The sequence below is a fragment of the Centroberyx gerrardi genome, chromosome 5 (genome assembly GCF_048128805.1).
Source record: "Centroberyx gerrardi isolate f3 chromosome 5, fCenGer3.hap1.cur.20231027, whole genome shotgun sequence".
Classification (NCBI taxonomy): Eukaryota; Metazoa; Chordata; class Actinopteri; order Beryciformes; family Berycidae; genus Centroberyx; species Centroberyx gerrardi.
In genome coordinates, this window is record NC_136001.1 from 6,755,227 (window position 1) to 6,774,007 (window position 18,781).

Here is an 18,781-nt window from a genome sequence, read left to right on the forward strand (position 1 = left end):
ATCTTTACCATTGCAGTGCCATTGGGACTTTAGCATGTTTTTTCCCACAATAATCAATGTAGGTTGCATTTGAAGGGCAATGTAAGGTAAAAGTATGAAGATGCAAAGTTGTAAGACGGCTGTTGTTTGCTGTTGTTCAGGTGGTGACAGCTGTGATGTGGAACAAGCCGGACAGTCAGTTCTCTGTTCCAGTGTGGATCATCATCCTGGCCGTCCTAGCTGGGCTGCTATTACTCGCCCTGCTTATATATCTACTGTACAAGGTAACAAGATAAGCTCGATAAGCCTAGATAAGCTGTATATGCACAGTTTAAGAACAGATGCACCCATGATGACATATTGCAAGCAACTGCCTGTTGCCTTGTATGACAGTATTCACCTAATGCTGGCTGCTCATCCACGGTGCAGGTTGGTAGATGTTTACACGGGTTAGATGGCATTACTGTGGAGCATTTTGATATCAGGGATCAAGCTACAAACCTTTTTGGCTGCTAGGTGGTGTTGCTATCCAGCCATCTAACCTCAAGGACCATATCGGTGTTCAGTAAAACAATATGGAATGTTACAATGTGTACGTTTTTGAGGATTCAAGATGCTTCAAGGAGATGCTTTGCTTTGGAATATTTACAGTATTTTATTTTCTAGTGCCCCTCGCCCACCTAAAGAGCCACAGGCTGTTTTGGGCACAAGAGACTTTTAACCCTGAATGAAACCACAAGTACAAGCCATGTGTGCACCTAGCCACCAGCTAGCAGCTAACCAGGCCACATGCTCATGTTTTTAGGCAACAGTCTAATTTAGCTTGATTTATCAAGTTGATATGATGTTTTCAGCACAACTCATTCAATAATATAAAACAAATGACAAGATCTGTGGGTATCTACCAACATGAAAAAACCATGAAACCCATGAAAAACATTAGATTATTTATTTCTAAAGGTACCCCCCCTTTAGAATACAGGCTTTGTGTCAGATTGATTTTCAGTTTATTAATTCTGAACTTCCTCTCCCCGTGTTTCCCTCCAGATGGGCTTCTTTAAAAGGTCAGATCCGTATGGTACGACCATGGAGAAAGCCCAGCTCAAACCCCAGGCGTCCTCCGAAGCCTAGGTCCAAGGAGAAGGAGCCTAACCCGCAGCTGTTCCAGAAAACTGGAAGGTCATTCCGTTTCCAAATGAATGACTCAACTTGTTAATGAAAAGCAGGCAACCCATTTATGAAGGGACAATTATGGGAGCCGTACCACTGGAATATTTGATATCTGGTGCTGCACTACAATGCCAAAGCAGGAAAGAGTTCAGGGGCCATGCAATTCCGAGTGAAATTGCAGCACTGTTGAAGCTTCTACAGAAACAGCAACTCAATGTCTTGCTTCCTACCAGCTCAGCCCTGGTGGAGAAATGTTTTCCTGTTAAATTGTTCATTTGTTCAACTGACTTCTAACTCCATATGTTGAAAATGATGACAACTTCAAACCCTCGAAAGATAAAGCAAAACAAATTCACCTGCACATAGTTAATAAAATGAATAGCACCAATGCTATTTTTCCATTCATGCAGGAGTGTTTTGAACCACATTTGCAATCCCAGTGTTAGATATTTCTTGAATTTCCTGCTTTTGTATAATCTATACACCACTCAATATTTATGGCACAATGTTTTCCTATTGATTGTTGAATGTTGTACTGTACTGTTGGAGCAGGAAAATCCTGATGAAAATACAATGTTTAACTTGAATGATCTCTCTCCCATATTGGGAGGTGTTTTGCGTGTGTTGTACAATATGTATGTAATGTATTCATTGTGTTATGACCCATTGGTGTTGTGGCCCAAAATAAATCCTAATTTTGTATACTCAACTAAAATGTCATTAATGAGTCATCAATGAGATATGTGGGCAATGGAGCAGGTGGATTCGCATTCATGATCTTCAGGGTCCAGTTTTTCAAAACATTTTATCATATACATTTACAGATTTTCTTATGGAATTTTTTTTTTGCAATTCAGCACAACAAATCAGCATAACAAATCTTTCCATTTCTCTGCAAACTTTTCACTCATTATTTCAAGACCCTTTAAAAAATACATTTTCACCAGAGCAGAGGGTCTGACCTGCCGCTAAAGTGGCAGTTGGTAAGATGACTTTGTTTTGAAGGTTTTGTTCATTTAATAAGATATAAACATTAAATACTATTTTTAGTATTTTTAGATTGGATCAACTTTGTTGGAGAAACAGCGAAAAATAAGTTTTGCATAAAATTCAATATAATGATGGAAATGAAAATCTGTATGCGCAGTGGCGTGCCCTCTCTAAGGGGCAGGGGCAAAACATTAAAAAGGGTCACCTCCACTCGCACCAACCCTAACCCACCTTGGGGAGGCAGAAGTGCATGCTGATATAGCCCTCCAATTGGGTTGGAGTGAATATTAGTATAGAAACACAAACACACACACACACACACACACACACACACACACACACCTACACATCGTCATCAGGAATAATAAGACAATGCTGTTTACCATTTATTTAGAAAAATTCCATGGGTTTGTATTTGGGGAAAACAGGCAAAATAGGAGGAAAAAGGTCTCCAAAAATGTATTCTACTTTCCTGTATCAGACTGGATTCACAGCAATATCCTCCTATTGACTTACAGTCAATACAGTCAATGTTTTTGAAAATATTAATGACTTTTGTGTGGTCAATGCTGATGTCCCTCTCAATGGACACTAGGATTCACACTAGTCAAAAACAATACTATTATGAGATTGGTTGACAAACGACATCATCAGGTATATATTATTGATAGCTAGCTAAAGCTAAATTATAAGCCTATAGCTATTAGCTAGCTGGCACTTATTTGCCACTGTAACATTAGCTTCAACTCAAGCTGGATGCCTCATTTAAACTTCAAAGCTAGCTATCAGTAGCTTACCAAAACCACCAAAAAATAGGCCTACTAGATTGATTATAAGCTAGCTAGAGAAAATAACACAGAGCTAGCTGGCAAATATTTACTTTATTATTTGTTTTCTTAATTCCTAGCTATGCCATGGCAGTCCCCTTGTCATGTCGACTGCCCAGGGCACCCCCATCCCCCCCGTCTCATAAGCACTCACATTCACACTCTATCCATAAAGGAAATAAAATATACACTGACGCATCCAGGCTTTCAGCCGAGGGCGCAGTTAAATATTTTAAAACAAAGAACAGAGAAAACACAGAAGAATGTGTGTTCTCCCCTTATAGCGCCCCCAGGGGGAGCTTCCGCTTCCTCAGGGGTGAAATGGCCCAGGAACGCTGTCCCAGCACCAACAGGTTGCGCATGCACAGTAGCGTCTGGTCGCACCGATGGGCTTTGGCTGCTGGAGGGCAGCGCTACGCCGCTGCGCCGGCCTCAGCGCGGGCCTCAGCGCAGGCCTCAGCTCATCTCTCCCCTGTCTTTAAGGGGGCCTGCACAGCGTCAGAGTGGATACTGAAGATAATAACCAGCGGTAACAGACTTCAGTTTGTTTGGTTTATTCCCGGGCAGAGGGGGAGTCGGCCCGCATCCTACAGGAGGAAATCTCCTCGCTGTTGGAAAAAGGGGCGATAATGAAAGTGCCACTCGAGCAGAGCTACAGCGGCTTTTACTCGAGGTACTTCCTGGTGCTGAAAAAGGTTCACTTCCGTTGACCTGAAGGACACATACTTTCATATCCTGATATATCCTCCACACGGGAAATATGTGAGATTTGTGTTTCAGGGCGTAGCATACGAATACCTGGTGTTGCTGTTCGGGCTGTCTCTCAGCCCAAGGGTGTTTGTGATGTGTACCGCTTTAACTCCATTCAGGGAGTGGGGGATCCACCTGGCCACCTACCTGGACGACTGGCTGGTGCTGGTGCGCTCAGAGTGGGAGGCTATGGCTCACACACACATTCTGATGGCTCACCTAGCTGATTTAGGCTTTACAGTGAACAGGGAAAGGAGTTCATTGACTCCAAGGCTTTTCTGGGGCTGTCTCTGGACCCGGTGCGCTTTTCGGCCCGTCTGTCAGCGTAGCGTGTGAGCACATCCAGACCCATGTTGGCCCACTTCTTCTCCTTGCACGATCGGGATGCACCACTGGGAATAGACGCGTTAGCGCGCGCCTGGCCATGCGTTCTGCTGTACGGGTTTCCCCTGTTGGCCTTGATTCCCCCCACCCTGTTCAGGGTGAGGGAGGATCGGTTGTGGTTGATCCTGATTGCTCCTCACTGGCCCTCAATGCCTTGGCTGGTGGAGGTGAAACAACTCCTCTGCGGCCAGCCTTGGCCCCTCCTGTTGCGCAGGGACCTGTTGTCCCAGGCGGGCGGAGAAATATTTCATTCTCCTTGAGGAATGGTGTGCTAGTGCACAGGAAATTCCTTTCCAGTGTTCGGCGGGTGTGATTTTAGCCTTCCTTCAGGATTTAATCGATAAGCGGAGAGCCTTCTCCACTATTAAAGTATACTTGGCCACCATTGCGGCATGCCGTGTTGGCTTTGGGGGCAAGACTGTGGGTCAGCACCCCCTTGTTTGCTGGTTCATGAGGGGAGCGCGGAGGCTGCTCCCAGTCTCTAGGCTGGTTTCCCCTTCGTGGGATTTGGCTGTTGTATTGGAGGCTCTGGTGAATCCTCCATTTGAGCCTATTGAGCAGGATTGCATTAAGCCATTGTCGTTTAAGATGGCTCTATTGTTGGCTTTGGCATTGGCAAAGCGTGTGGGTGATATTCATGCGCTGTCGCTGTTTGCCCCTGGGAATTTGCAAGGTTACCTTACGGCCTAACCCAGCTTTTGTCCCTAAGGTTATCAACTAATGCTCGCCTGTGGAGCTTGTTGCTTTCCAACCTCCACTGTTTAGCTCTCCGGAGCTGCACCTGTTGTGCCCGGTGCCCACTTCACGCGCGTAATTGGATAGAACTGGAAAGGGGACCAGTTGTTTGTGTCTTGGACTTATCCTGAAAGGATAAGCCTGTCACAAAGCAGAGGCTTTCTCACTGGATTGTGGGGGCTATTACACTGACCTATTCGAGCATGGATCTCCAGGCCCCAGCTGGTTTACACGCATATTCTACCAGAGGTTTGGCTATCTCCTGGGTTCTGTTTAGAGGAGTCTCTATTTAGGATATACAGTATGTGCTGCAGCTAGCTGGTCCTCGCCTCTCACGTTTGCAAGGTTTTACTATTGCTCATGCTGTTCTGAGCGTTGGCTCTGACGGCATAGCTACACTGGTTGTGTTTCTGTTCAGTCCTTTTGGGTCCCAAGGGTCAGATCAGATACGCAGCCATTAACTTCAATGCAACCTGCTGCACTGGCTGCGCATGCAGCACGTTGATGGGTCTGCTGATGGAGCTGGACTGGAGCCGCAACTCTGGAGATACACAAGACTTGACGGACTACGCATCCGTCTGTTCCGTATTTTAGCCATATAAATGTATATAAATGCCAATATTTTGCTTATTGTAGTCATTTATCACCATGTCAGTTAACAAAATAGAGGATACATGAACCAATGTCGCTTAAATAAATGTTGGAGATGAGGTTATCCACAGATAGCTGAGAAGCTTCTATTTGGCGGCAATACGCCTACACTCTCCAAAAAAGTGACATAAGTAATCCTGTATGGTACATTAATGTTCCTCACAGTACAAGTTGAGTTGAGTTGCTTATGGAACAATAAGCAAAACTAGATATCTGTGTTCACTTACCCATAGATAAAAACCTAGACATGCGCAACAGAACGGTCAGACCGCAGACGGAACAATAACGGAGCTGGTGTACCTTAAACTGCTGTGCTGCAACTGGGCCGCAACAAGTCCGGATACGCAAACGGAACGCGTGCTGTGTAGTTCTAGGGTGAAGCGGAGAAGGCGGGGTGATCCAACACCTGAGTATTAGTTAGTCTTCGAGATAAGCTTGTCTGGCTATACGGGAGTCTCCATATCCCATAATGAGACAACACTATGAACGCTATGAAAGAGAACTTTAGGTTACTTGTGTAACCCTGGTTCTCTGAGTAACATGAGTGAGATGTCTCACCGGACCGCCCTTCTTGCTACTGGGGTGAAGTGAGAAGAGGTTTGCTTTCTTGAATGACGAGTGACGCAGTGTCAGCCCTATATATAGGAGGAGGGTCCTGATGCACGCGTCATGACTGCCAGCCACTCAGGGCTGGCATAGTGGAATAAATGCTTCTGAAGATACGCGAGGGAGCATATCCCATAGTGAGAAGTAACCTAAAGTTTTGTGTAGTTTGGGCCAATTAAGAAGACATACAATCACCAGCCACTTTATTAGGTACACCTGCTGGTATACCTGCTGACTAATTGGTGCAAGTGAAGAAAAAAGGACAAGAGAGCCTATGCTTTCTACTTTGGGCTTTCATTGTTAGTGGAAACAGCAGATAATTTTAAGGTAAGTTTGTATTCTAAAAATGACAACAAAAAAATGAGGAATTGTTAAAAACTAAATTACATAGAGAACACTGTAAAAATGACCGTGAGGAATGGAACCTCCATAACTACACCAAGATTTCTGACTTGGTTTTTAGTCTTCAGTGAGAATGATTCAAGGTGAGCACTGACTTTAAGTCTCTCCTCTTTGGCACCAAAAACAATTATTTCAGTTTTATCTTTATTTAGTTCAGTACAAGGAAGCCGGTGAATCCCCAGCCCTGTAGTACAAGGAAGCCGGTGAATTCCCAGCCCTGTAGTACAAGGAAGCCAGTGAATCTCCAGCCCTGTAGTACAAGGAAGCCGGTGAATCCCCAGCCCTGCAGTACAAGGAAGCCTGTTATATCTCTAGCCCTGCAGTACAAGGAAGCCGGTGAATCCCCAGCCCTGCAGTACAAGGAAGCCTGTTATATCTCTAGCCCTGCAGTACAAGGAAGCCGGTGAATCCCCAGCCCTGCAGTACAAGGAAGCCTGTTATATCTCTAGCCCTGTAGTACAAGGAAGCCGGTGAATCCCCAGCCCTGCAGTACAAGGAAGCCTGTTATATCTCTAGCCCTGCAGTACAAGGAAGCCGGTGAATCCCCAGCCCTGCAGTACAAGGAATACTGCAGTTACTGCAGTGCACTTACCAGCCGCAGGTAATAACTGTTTGGGAGGGGTGGGCTGTTCGTTCACGTCAGCGATGATGTCCTGGTTGCACTGTAAATAAATGTCCACCTGTGGGACCTTCAACTTGCCTTCCGAGTCTGCCCTCTACTTCACTATTGACAGGTACAATGCACTGTCCACAAGATGAATGCCTGGATGATCCTGGCCTGCAGGGAGCGACAGGTGGTCAAGGCCAAGAACTGCAGAGCGTTGCAGGGCTCTCCAGCCTTTTGCGTTGCCTGATGCAGCAACAGTCTGACAGGGAGGCCAGGTGGGCACAGGAGCGAAAATGCAAGGAGGAGCAGAGTGTTGCAGAGCTCTCCAGCCTTTTGGGTTGCCTGATGCAGCAACAGTCCAACAGGGAGGCCAGGTGGGCACAGGAACGAAAATGCAAGGAGGAGCAGAGCGTTGCAGAGCTCTCCAGCCTTTTGGGTTGCCTGATGCAGCAACAGTCCGACAGGGAGGCCAGGTGGGAACAGGAGCGGAAACGCCAGGAGGAGCGCTGGAAGAAGGTCCAGCACCAGTTGTCCCAGCTCCAGCAGGAGGTTCGGCAGGACCGCCAGAAGCCGGCAGAGTGTGTAACAGCTGATCCCGTATCACCGTCAAGTAAGATTTTTCCTGCCCCATAGCACATAATGACCATAATATATATTTAGGGGTTGACAGGGTTCTTGATCAATACCAATGACTCCATGATTAGGTTTTCAGAAATCACTTTCTGGCTCATACTGTGTTTTGGAACAACAACTCTCCACCCACAAAGCAAATGACAAAGCAGTATTATTGTTACAGTAGCCTACATAGCATGGTGATATTTTACCTCTTCACTGGATGTCTGTAGAAGGTGATTAGTTTTATCAATGTTGGTTACCAATTGAAGTTGATAAACATCAGAGATTACTTATTGCCCCTTTGCTGGTTGACTGCAGTATAGCATAATGGGTATTGAGTGAAAGTGCAGAATAATCCAACACTTTACACCAATCTGAGCCACAAAGATTTTTCATAGTCAACAAAACTGACACCTTTTCACAAGCAATCATGATTTGTTGGATTGGTTGGTGTTGATATCTTCTCCAGTTTTACATGAACAACACTCAATAGTTAGTATAGGGTTAGGCTAACCCAAAACACATTTCACAAAACACAACATTTCATAAAACACAACAACATTTCACAAAACACAATAACATTTCACAAAACAAATTAACATTTCACAAAACAAATTAACATTTCACAAAACACAACATTTCACAAAACACAACAACATTTCACAAAACACAACATTTCACAAAACACAACATTTCAAAAAACAAATTAACATTTCACAAAACACATTTCACAAAACAAATTAACATTTCACAAAACACGACATTTCACAAAACACAACATTTCACAAAACACAACATTTCAAAAAACAAATTAACATTTCACAAAACACATTTCACAAAACAAATTAACATTTCACAAAACACATTTCACAAAACACATTTCACAAAACAAATGAACATTTCACAAAACACATTTCACAAAACAAATGAACATTTCACAAAACACGACATTTCACAAAACAAATTAACATTTCACAAAACACAACATTTCACAAAACACATTTCACAAAACACAACATTTCAAAAAACAAATTAACATTTCACAAAACAAATTAACATTTCACAAAACACAACATTTCACAAAACAAATTAACATTTCACAAAACACAACATTTCACAAAACACAACAACATTTCACAAAACAAATTAACATTTCACAAAACAAATTAACATTTCACAAAACACAACATTTCACAAAACACAACAACATTTCCAAAACACAACAACATTTCACAAAACAAATTAACATTTCACAAAACACAACGGCAAAAGAGAAAACATTTCAACATTTCACAGAAAACGGAAAAGGTAGGTCCTTTCTTTGTTGTTACTGATTGGATGTATTCGTTGTCACTCAAGGTAACAGGAAGTGGGACCAGAGCAATGGCTCTGACAGATGCGTTCCGCTGGTTCAAATTAACAGAAAATAACGTTTCCGGTGTTTAGCCTTCAAAATAAAAGCGCAATATTTTAAACATGTATAAATACTGTTTTAAACCAATTACTTTGTATTTAATCATCAAATTCAAAAAGTGAACACCCATATTAATGTTTCATGCCAAAATAATAATGAAAAATGCCATATTATGTGCTATTGTTAACTATAAATGCTGCATGTATTACACTTTTTGATATTTCTGACTGAACACTGTACAGTTTAGAGTAACTGCACAAGTTCTATGTCAAAACACTCCTGCAGATGTGTACTTTCACTACACACCAACATTTAGGCCCAAGCTGTTAAAGAAAAGTCATGACAGGCCCACAAAGTCAGCCATACTGTAATAATGTGACATTTGTAGAATAAAGTGGACACTGTACAGTTTACCTTACATTGTAACTGCACAAGTTCTATGTCAAAACACTCCTGCAGACCTGAACTTTCACACACACACTAATATTTAGGCCCAAATGGTTTAAGAAAAGTCATGACAGGCCCTCAAAGTCAGCCATACTGTAAAACTGTGACATTTTCTGACTAAGTTGGACACTGTACAGTTTATCTTTCATTGTAACTGCACAAGTTCTATGTCAAAACACTCCTGTAGACCTGTACTTTCTCTACACACTATCATTTAGGTTCAAGCTGTGTATTTATTATTTATGTATTTATATCTAATTTGTCCCATTTCTTTTTTTCAGTCACACCTGCCATTGAAACCAGTAAAATTAAAAACTGTAAAAAGACTTGAGACTATTGTGTGTGTTTCAAATGTGTGTCTTAGATACTTTTTTCTACAAATGTCACAGTGTTAGAGTATGGCTGACTTTGAGGGCCTGTCATGACTTTTCTTAAACCATTTGGGCCTAAATATTAGTTTGTGTGAAAGTTCAGGTCTGCAGGAGTGTTTTGACATAGAACTTGTGCAGTTACACTAAAAGGTAAACTGTACAGTGTCCAATTTAGTCAAAAATGTCAGAAAGTGTAATATATGCAGCGTTTATAGTTAAAAATGGCACATATTATAGCATTTTTCATTATTATTTTGACATCAAACATTAATATGGGTGTTCACTTATTGAATTTGATGATTAAATACAAAGTAATTGGTTTAAAACAGTATTTATACATGTTTAAAATATTGCGCTTTTATTTTGAAGGCTAAACACCGGAAACGTTATTTTCTGTTGATTTGAACCAGCGGAACGCATCTGTCAGAGCCATTGCTCTGGTCCCACTTCCTGTTACCTTGAGTGACAACGAATACATCCAATCAGTAACAACAAAGAAAGGACCTACCTTTTCTGTTTTCTGTGAAATGTTGAAATGTTTTCTCTTTTGCCGTTGTGTTTTGTGAAATGTTAATTCGTTTTGTGAAATGTTGTGTTTTGTGAAATGTTAATTCGTTTTGTGAAATGTTGTGTTTTGTGAAATGTCGTGTTTTGTGAAATGTTGTGATTTGTGAAATGTTAATTTGTTTTGTGAAATGTTGTGTTTTGTGAAATGTTGTTGTGTTTTGTGAAATGTTAATTTGTTTTTTGAAATGTTGTGTTTTGTGAAATGTTAATTTGTTTTTTGAAATGTGTTTTGTGAAATGTTGTGTTTTGTGAAATGTTGTTGTGTTTTGTGAAATGTTAATTTGTTTTATGAAATGTTAATTTGTGTTTTGAAATGTTGTTGTGTTTTGTGAAATGTTGTTGTGTTTTGTGAAATGTCGTTGTGTTTTGTGAAATGTGGTGTTTTGACCCTCAGGGCCACCGTACTGTAGGCCACAATATTCTGACACACGAGTCTCTACCACCCTCTTCTGGTGAGACATGTTACTGCCAGTATCCTTCCAACTCATAAAGGGCCTCAGTCTCCTGCTGCCTTCAAGTTTTGTCAGAGATATTGGAATTATGAGCCGCACACGAGCGAGCGACCCAACAAAGTGGTCAAAATAACAGGGAAAGTCTGCGTTTCCCAGAATCCCCAAGTCACCAAGATGTGACGATTAGGGAGCAGAGAACACGGAAGCTGTGTCAATATCTGATGGTAAAAGTGATGTGAAAATTGTGTGTGTGTGAGAAAGAGAGTGTTCACATGAACTACACTCTCCTAACCAAGGAGAATGACCGTTCACTGCAGCTGTGGTCAGGGAGGAACCTCCATCATACCGGCAGTGGACCACATGACTGTCTGATATCCAATATTTACTGAAAGGCAAATATTGGCCCGATATATTGGCAAACCGATATATCAGTGTAATCCTACTTTACAACAGTGCTCTTCATCTCCAGTGACATTAGAATGAAAAATATTCAAAGTTCGCTGGTGGTGTCAGTATAAACATTACTATTCTGGTGGCCTGTGAAACCATTCAGAGCCAAAGACAGAGACTCCTGCTGAAAAGGACCCAGGAGGTCTTTCAACAAGGTAACCGGGCTGGTCCACAGCAGTCGCTGACATTCACTGCTAGAAGATCTGTGTGTGTGCATGTGTGTCTGTGTGAGACTGAAATATCAGGAATATGGTAGCATGCCCTTGGACTAGAGGATGCAATGTGGAATGAACCAATGCCTGAATGGAGGGGGTGGTTAGGGTTCCCCCCTCTGTGCACTACGGTGGCATAGCCTGATATAAACTGTGTAAGAGGGAAGTATTGATCCTAGTCTATGTTCATCTCCTATGCAGGCTCTGCGTCCTCTGAATCACCTATAACCAGAAATCTATTGAAGAATCCCAGTGGGGAAGGTAAGACGTCTTTTTTTAATTAGATGTCCTACAGTGTCACTACATTGACTGAGTCTGTTAAAAAACCTTCCCACACACCTCCTCAACTATAACCGAAGGGTTTTCCAAATTCACTATTGAAAGTTATTGCAGAATAATGTTTTACTTTGGGCAGCAGGTACAGTATAGTACTTCAGTCCAGTCTTGAGTCTGGTGTTGAAAGCACTTTTTTGATCTTTTCTTGCCTATCTAAACATTTTCAAAGATATGTTTTTCTCCATCTGGTCCACTTTCATTAGTTTTCTCCCCAGAACTACCAACAATTTAAGAAATTTTACCTGTGGTCCAGGTCCTTAAACTTCTATGCATTGATTAGTCAAAATCCTGTGTAATGATTAGTTGGATGTTGAAGGGTTTAGTACAGAGCTCCTGCAGATAGATCTACCTCTCTGTTCATCATTAAGAAACATTATTTTTACATTTGGAAAGACATTTACACTGTTTGTTGCCTGTTTTGGTCTTGAAGAGGACTCGATTTGCTTGACTTGGTCTCAACCCCCTTTGGACCTGTTCTTGGAATTGACTTGGACTTGATTCAGGTGGTCTTGACTACAGCCCTGATAGTGTATATGGTAGAAAGTACAAAACTGGTATTAGAAGCATGAAACGGTGCATTTCCCTCCCAGAGCAGTTTGAATTCTGGGAGCTGACGGAGAACAGCGGGGACCATTGGAAGGTGGAGGAATTGCCAGGAGACTGTGGCCACGACTTCTGGAACGACAGAGTGACCAAATACTTTGTCACCTCCTTCGTGTGAGTGTGCAATGTGTGTTAGTGTATGTATGGTTATGTATCATGAGTGTATTTGAATGAAATTCTACTGCTCAACATGCTAAGACACTTTCTGAACATATGTATTGGCCCTCTGTAGATCTGTTTAAGGAACATTTTGGCATATTATGTACAGTTTATAAGCTGTAAAATCACATAGTTTTCTATATATTCCTATATTATCTCTAATTTGTATATGCTGCACATATCTCAATATTTGTATAAGTTCTCTTATTTTTTGGTATATTTTCACATTGTACACATTTTCATTCATTTCCTTTGTTTCATTCTGTTACTGCTGTTATTTTGCACACCTTCATAATGCTGCAACTCATATTTTTTTCATATTTTCATACATTTCTACTTAATATGTTCTTGACACATGTTCTTGTTGGTTGCTTTATGTGTAATACCACCCACTTGCTCTATTCTTATTGATATTCTTTGCTGTATCCTATTGTTACTTTTCTGCTGCAATGAGACTATTTCCCTATGGAAAATAGTAAAATTGAATCTTATCTTGAAAAATATGGAAAATAAAACCACTAGTGGAAAGAGCGTGCAGTGAGGCTCAGCTTTAAGTTAGGTTAGGTTAAGTCAGGACAAGTGTGTGGAAGTCAAAATAGCTCTTTTTAATTAATTTCTTTCTTTTTGCCCTGATGAACTGAAGACCTGGATGATTGAACTGCGTCTGCAGCTTTTGATTTCCACACACATAGCATAACAGACGTGCTGGTGTTTTTCGTCTTATCTGAACCCTTCTCTGTCTGTCCTAGGCTGTGTCTGAAGAGACAGGTGATCGACTTGTTAGTGGAGGGCTACTCTCCCGACCAGCTGGACGCTCAGCCTAACATCACTGTGGAGGACTGGTGAGACAGAGACAGAGACAGAGAGGCCGACATGCATGCGTCTACTTTACTGTTGTCACCAATTCACTGCTAACTCATCCTGCAGGTACTGTGGGAGGACAGACTGTGGCTGCACCTACCAACTGACTGTGAGTCTGCTGGATGAGAATCAAGAAGTACTGCAGGAGTTTAAACCAGACCCGGTGACTCTTGACCCTGCCTATGATGACTGCTCATGGAAACAGGTACACAGAGAAAGAAACTTATGAGACCCTGTCCCTTCCATTGACTACATTCATTCCCTAATCCCTAACCCTTAAAGCTGCACTAGGCAACTTCACATGTTGGCATCGAGAGGTAACTGTTTGAAAAATCTGAACTTCAGTACCCAGAATACAATAAGTGCATTTTGTCAACAGTAGTGAAACTGACTGTGCATCACAGTCTTCATCAGCTAAGCCTTTTAATAGAAATAAGTAGCATTCGTTTAATTTTTTTTTTTTTAAAGAAGGGTAAGAAGATAGGTTAGTTCAAGAAGGGTCCAGGTGTAACCTGAAGAGATGTGTCTTTAGTCTCCGCTGAAAGATGGGCAGTGATTCGGCTGTTCTGACAGAAGGGGGGAGCTCGTACCACCATTGTGGCGCCAGGGATGAGAAGAGTCGCGACCGGGATGAGTGACTTCTGAGCCCATGTAGCGAGTGAGGGGCGAGGTGACCTGCGAGGGTGGAGGAGCGGAGGGAACGAGGTGAGGTTTGGAACCTGACCATAGATTACAGATAGGGAGGGGCAGTCTGATGTACTGCCCTGTAGGCGAGTACCAGTGTCTTGAATTTGATGCGTGCAGAGATGGGAAGCCAGTGAAGGGACCGGAAGAGGGGAGTGACGTGAGATAATTTTGGTTGGTTGAACACCAGACGGGCTGCAGTGTTATGAATGCGCTGTAAAGGTCTGATGGCAGAGGCAGGTAGCCTGGCCAGAAGAACGTTGCAGTAGTCCAGGCGGGAGATGACAAGTGCCTGGACCAGGAGTTGTGCCACTTCCCTCCTAAGGAAGGGGCAAATTTTGCGGATGTTATAGAGGGAGAACCTACAGGAGCGGGTTGTCGCTGCAATGTAGGCAGAGCAGGACAGCTGGTTGTCCAGGATCACCCCTAGGTTCTTGGCAGTCTGAGAGGGCAACACAGTGGTGTTGTCCATGGAGATGGAGAGGTCTGTGAGAGGGCAATCTTTCCCTGGGAGAAAGAGTAGCTCCGTCTTGTCAAGATTGAGCTTGAGGTGGTGCACAGACATCCAAGCACTGATGTCGTTGAGACATGTGGAGATGCACCCATCCATTTGTGTATCTGAGGGGGGGGAAGGAGAGGTAGAGTTGAGTGTCGTCAGCATAACAGTGATAGAAGAAGCCATGAGAGGAGATCACGTGGCCGAGGGATTTTGTATACAGAGAGAATAGCATAGGCCCCAGGACTGAGCCCTGAGGGACACCGGTGCTAAGTGTGCAGGTTCTGGACAGAGATCCCCTCCATGAGACCTGGTATGAGCGGTTAGACAGATAGAATGCGAACAAGGAGTGTGCAGATCCAGTGATTCCCAGTTCAGATAGGATGGAGAGAAGGATTTGGTGGTCAACTGTATCAAAAGCAGCAGACAAGTCAAGGAGGACAAGGACAGAGGAGAGGGATGAAGCCCTGGCAGTGTGCAGGGCCTCTGTGACAGCAAGGAGAGCTGTCTCAGTAGAGTGAGAAGCCTTGAAACCGGATTGAAGAGGGTCCAGGAGGTCATTCTGGGAGAGATAGAGAGAGAGTTGGTTGGAAACTGCTCGCTCAAGGGTTTTGGATAGAAAGGAGAGAAGAGATACAGGTCTGTAGTTCTGGGTAGCAGCAGGGCCAAGGGAGGGTTTCTTAAGAAGAGGCTTGACTCTGGCAGTCTTTAGAGCAGCCGGAACACGACCTGAGGACAGGGAGGAATTGATAAGGGCAGTGAGGAAGGGAGTGATGTCGGTGGAGATGGTTTGGAGAAGCGTAGAAGGGATAGGATCAAGGGGGCAGGCGGTAGCTTAAGTTTTGATTCATCACTTCCTGTGGGCAGAGAAGTGTCCATACCCAACATCAGAATTTCATTTGGGTAAAGCATCATCTACAGCATCTCAATTAGTGGGGATGGGACGCTCCTCTCTGTTGCAGCCCCACTTTATGATTTAGCCTGATAAGACAAGTGGATTTTTGCATTAAAATACTGCCTAGTGCAGCTTTAACTGCCCTTAACTTTAACCCTTGCCTAAACTATGGTAATCCTGATTCTAACCTTAACCCTAAGCCAGTGGTTCCCAAAGTGGGGCTCTTAGAGGTTTTCAGGAGGTCCCAAGCAACATAATGACAAATTCAGTTTCAGTTGATTTAAATTCACTAGAAGTTAGCAGTAGATAATGTTGAAGAACAACTATTTTGATCAGAGGTTTCACTCTCTCCACTGTTATCTCTCCACTTACAGTACAGACAGACAGCACATGGGGGTCCCTGTTGCAAAACCTTTATCAGATGGCGATCTGTCATCTATGGGGTCCTTCACATGAAAAAGTTTGGAAACCTCATGTCCTAACCCTTAACTAACCCCTTGAGGAAGTCAGGACCGACAAAACGTCCTCTTTGGAGGATTTTCCTCATCTTTCTATCCTTGTGAGGACATTTGTTCCTCATAAGGACAGAAGATCAAGAAAACAGCACACCTAAACACACACAGATACACAAGCGCCCACATTCCATTGTCTCGGTGGTATTCTCTATGTTTGAACTCCAGGTGAGCCATACGTTCTCAGACTACGGTCCCGGGCTGCGATTCGTCTCCTTTGAACATGGAGGACAAGACACCAAGTACTGGGCTGGATGGTATGGAGTCCGAGTCACTGGGAGCTCTGTTGCTGTAGAGGTCTGAGCAAGAGGAGAGGGAGGGAGAGGAGAATGAAGGAAGGAAGGAAGGAAGGAAGGAGAGGGAATACTGAAAGTGACGAAGTTTAGTTGCAGTGTTTTTGAGTAAAGTGACATGCTTTGCCTGTGTAAAACACAGCAAAACACCGCCATGGTGGCACCTTGGCTTTGCTAACATGTTACATAAACTGTTTTGTTTGGTGGGCGGGGCTCCTATCCTATTGTAAGCAATCAAGCGGTTTATCATGCAAATGAGAATTACAATGACCAAATAAATGATTAACTCATCAAATGATCGATTAAGCCTGTTTTATCAAGTCTTCAGTTAGTAATCTAATCATTTGATAAATGTGATAACCCTAAATCTCAAGATTCTTGAGTTGCTACCATGCTCAGTTTACACAGAAGTTGGTGTTTAATTGTGTTTCTGACCTCTGTCTTCATTTATGTGAACCGACCTCAGCGATGGATTGGGTTTCATTATCAATGCAAACATATCAGATGGTTGGAGAGTTGAGACAATGGATGTGATTTCAATCCCAGATAAATTTAGATTGAAATAACATGATGCTAGCACTGAACGCAGACTATGTAATTACCAAATAATCATAGTATCAAATTACTGCCAAGTGGTCTTTCTTGAAAGAGTTTATCAAACACAGAGTTCCTCTAACCTCAACCCTAGAGAAATATTCTGTAGTGACTGCAGGAGGACCATGTCAGCCAATGTGGCCAAATTAAAAATGTATTTGGATCACACTGTTTTTTAAACCTCCATAAATTCTCTCCTCTGCACAGTTTCAAATTCTAACACTGATGCCGTGTTCGCATCATGTTGGATTTACGGTAATTATGAGCTGCTGACGTTCACATCTGCCTCCTAGTGGTAATTACAAGTAGGACATGGGATTTTTTGTGGGCTCTGATTTCTCCCTCTTGCTGTCATAAATTGTGACAGTGTGTCAACATACCTTATGTTTTTTGTAAATGAATTCTTAATTTAAAGGCCTAATGTATCCCAGTATTCCCCCTACCACTGAATAGGGGTGTGTGTGTGAATTTAATCAGTCTGGGTTTCAAGGGTCTGGGTTTTGAGTTTTAGGGTCCCATGATGGTCTAAATGCCGTTTCAGAGGTTTTTCCACCCTGACAATAAAATTCTGGGGGAAACACTGAATACTTGCTTTTTTGCATGAAAATTGTCAAATTTAAAGATACTGAATACAGGCACAAAATATTGGCAATTGGTGACTTCTTCTACCAGTAACGGTATCGGCCACTTTTATCAAACCCTGGGAGATCACACAAGACAAATGTATTAAAATAGATTTGATTTGGGTGTGGTGTATGCTGGTCAGAACTGAGGTTGGCTTGTGTGACTTCCTAAACTACTGTTTTACTACAGTATATGGATCATATTAGAAACAGTGGACATTATCAGAAATAAACAATACAAATATTTACAAATCACAATCTTTACTAAAATCAATTCAAGCAAATTGGAATGACATATCAGACAATAACAGCTAGAAGCCGTCAGACATAAATATGTAGTTTAGATTGGAAAACTTCTAATTGTAACAATAAAATTTAATATTAAGTCATGTACAAGGCCATGTGGCATTGTATACAATGTCTTTCACAAGGTAGTTTTCAATGTGAGCACCATAAACACTGACATATTAAGGGCGTTGTTTATTTTAAAGTGGGGAGAATTCAAAATGACACCTACAATGGGAAGCTGTAGCCTAGTGGTTGACTGACCAGCTGAGAACATGGGTAATGCTCTCCCCTCCCTCAACAATTACCACTGTAGTGCCCTTGGGCAAGGCACTTACATGCTAACAGTTGATGACTGTGTTTGTCCTGGGAAACTTCCAAGTGTGAACATGTGTAACTGTGAATGTGAAGTGGAACAGTGCTGAAAACCGTTAAATAAAGGTTAAAAAAATCAGGTTGAAGAAATGTCAGTGACATGTGTTAGCAGGAGGGATGCAACTTTTCTTCCTTTTGTCGGTCATATTCACACACTTTCCCCACAATGCTTTGTGTTAACAGTCATATGGCTTATAATAATACTCTCTGGTACATTCAATCAGAGTACAGATTCAGGATGTTCACTCAGTAAAACATCAGAAGCAAAGTGATATTTTTGGTTGTGCTTGTCTGCTTCACAGAGCAGCACATTAAAACAATTATTTACAGTGTATTTCAGTCTACTAAGGGAAGGTCAAGGCACCACATAGGTACCCACTGTGTAAGAAACAAAGATTGTGGTTTTGTTCTCAAGGGTTGGGTAGGGTTGTTTACC

General features: G+C 42.4%; 2 protein-coding genes across 2 annotated transcripts in view; both read left to right on the forward strand.

Moving 5' to 3' along the window:
* Nucleotides 1-1,845, forward strand: part of LOC139927819 (integrin alpha-5-like) — a 47,915-nt gene extending 46,070 nt beyond the window's left edge. Inside the window, exons 29-30 of the mRNA XM_071920107.2 lie at nt 141-263; nt 1,027-1,845. Coding sequence (XP_071776208.2) covers nt 141-263; nt 1,027-1,110 — 207 coding nt within the window. The 3' untranslated portion in view covers nt 1,111-1,845. The remainder of the gene's footprint in view (nt 1-140; nt 264-1,026) is intronic.
* A 5,395-nt stretch (nt 1,846-7,240) lies between these two features.
* Nucleotides 7,241-16,743, forward strand: LOC139927823 (F-box only protein 44-like). The gene is made up of 6 exons (XM_071920110.2): nt 7,241-7,711; nt 11,831-11,890; nt 12,556-12,682; nt 13,477-13,569; nt 13,655-13,793; nt 16,344-16,743. The coding sequence occupies exons 1-6, from the start codon at nt 7,348-7,350 to the stop codon at nt 16,476-16,478; spliced, it is 918 nt and encodes a 305-aa protein (XP_071776211.2). The 5' UTR covers nt 7,241-7,347; the 3' UTR covers nt 16,479-16,743.
* The last annotated feature ends 2,038 nt before the right edge of the window (nt 16,744-18,781 follow it).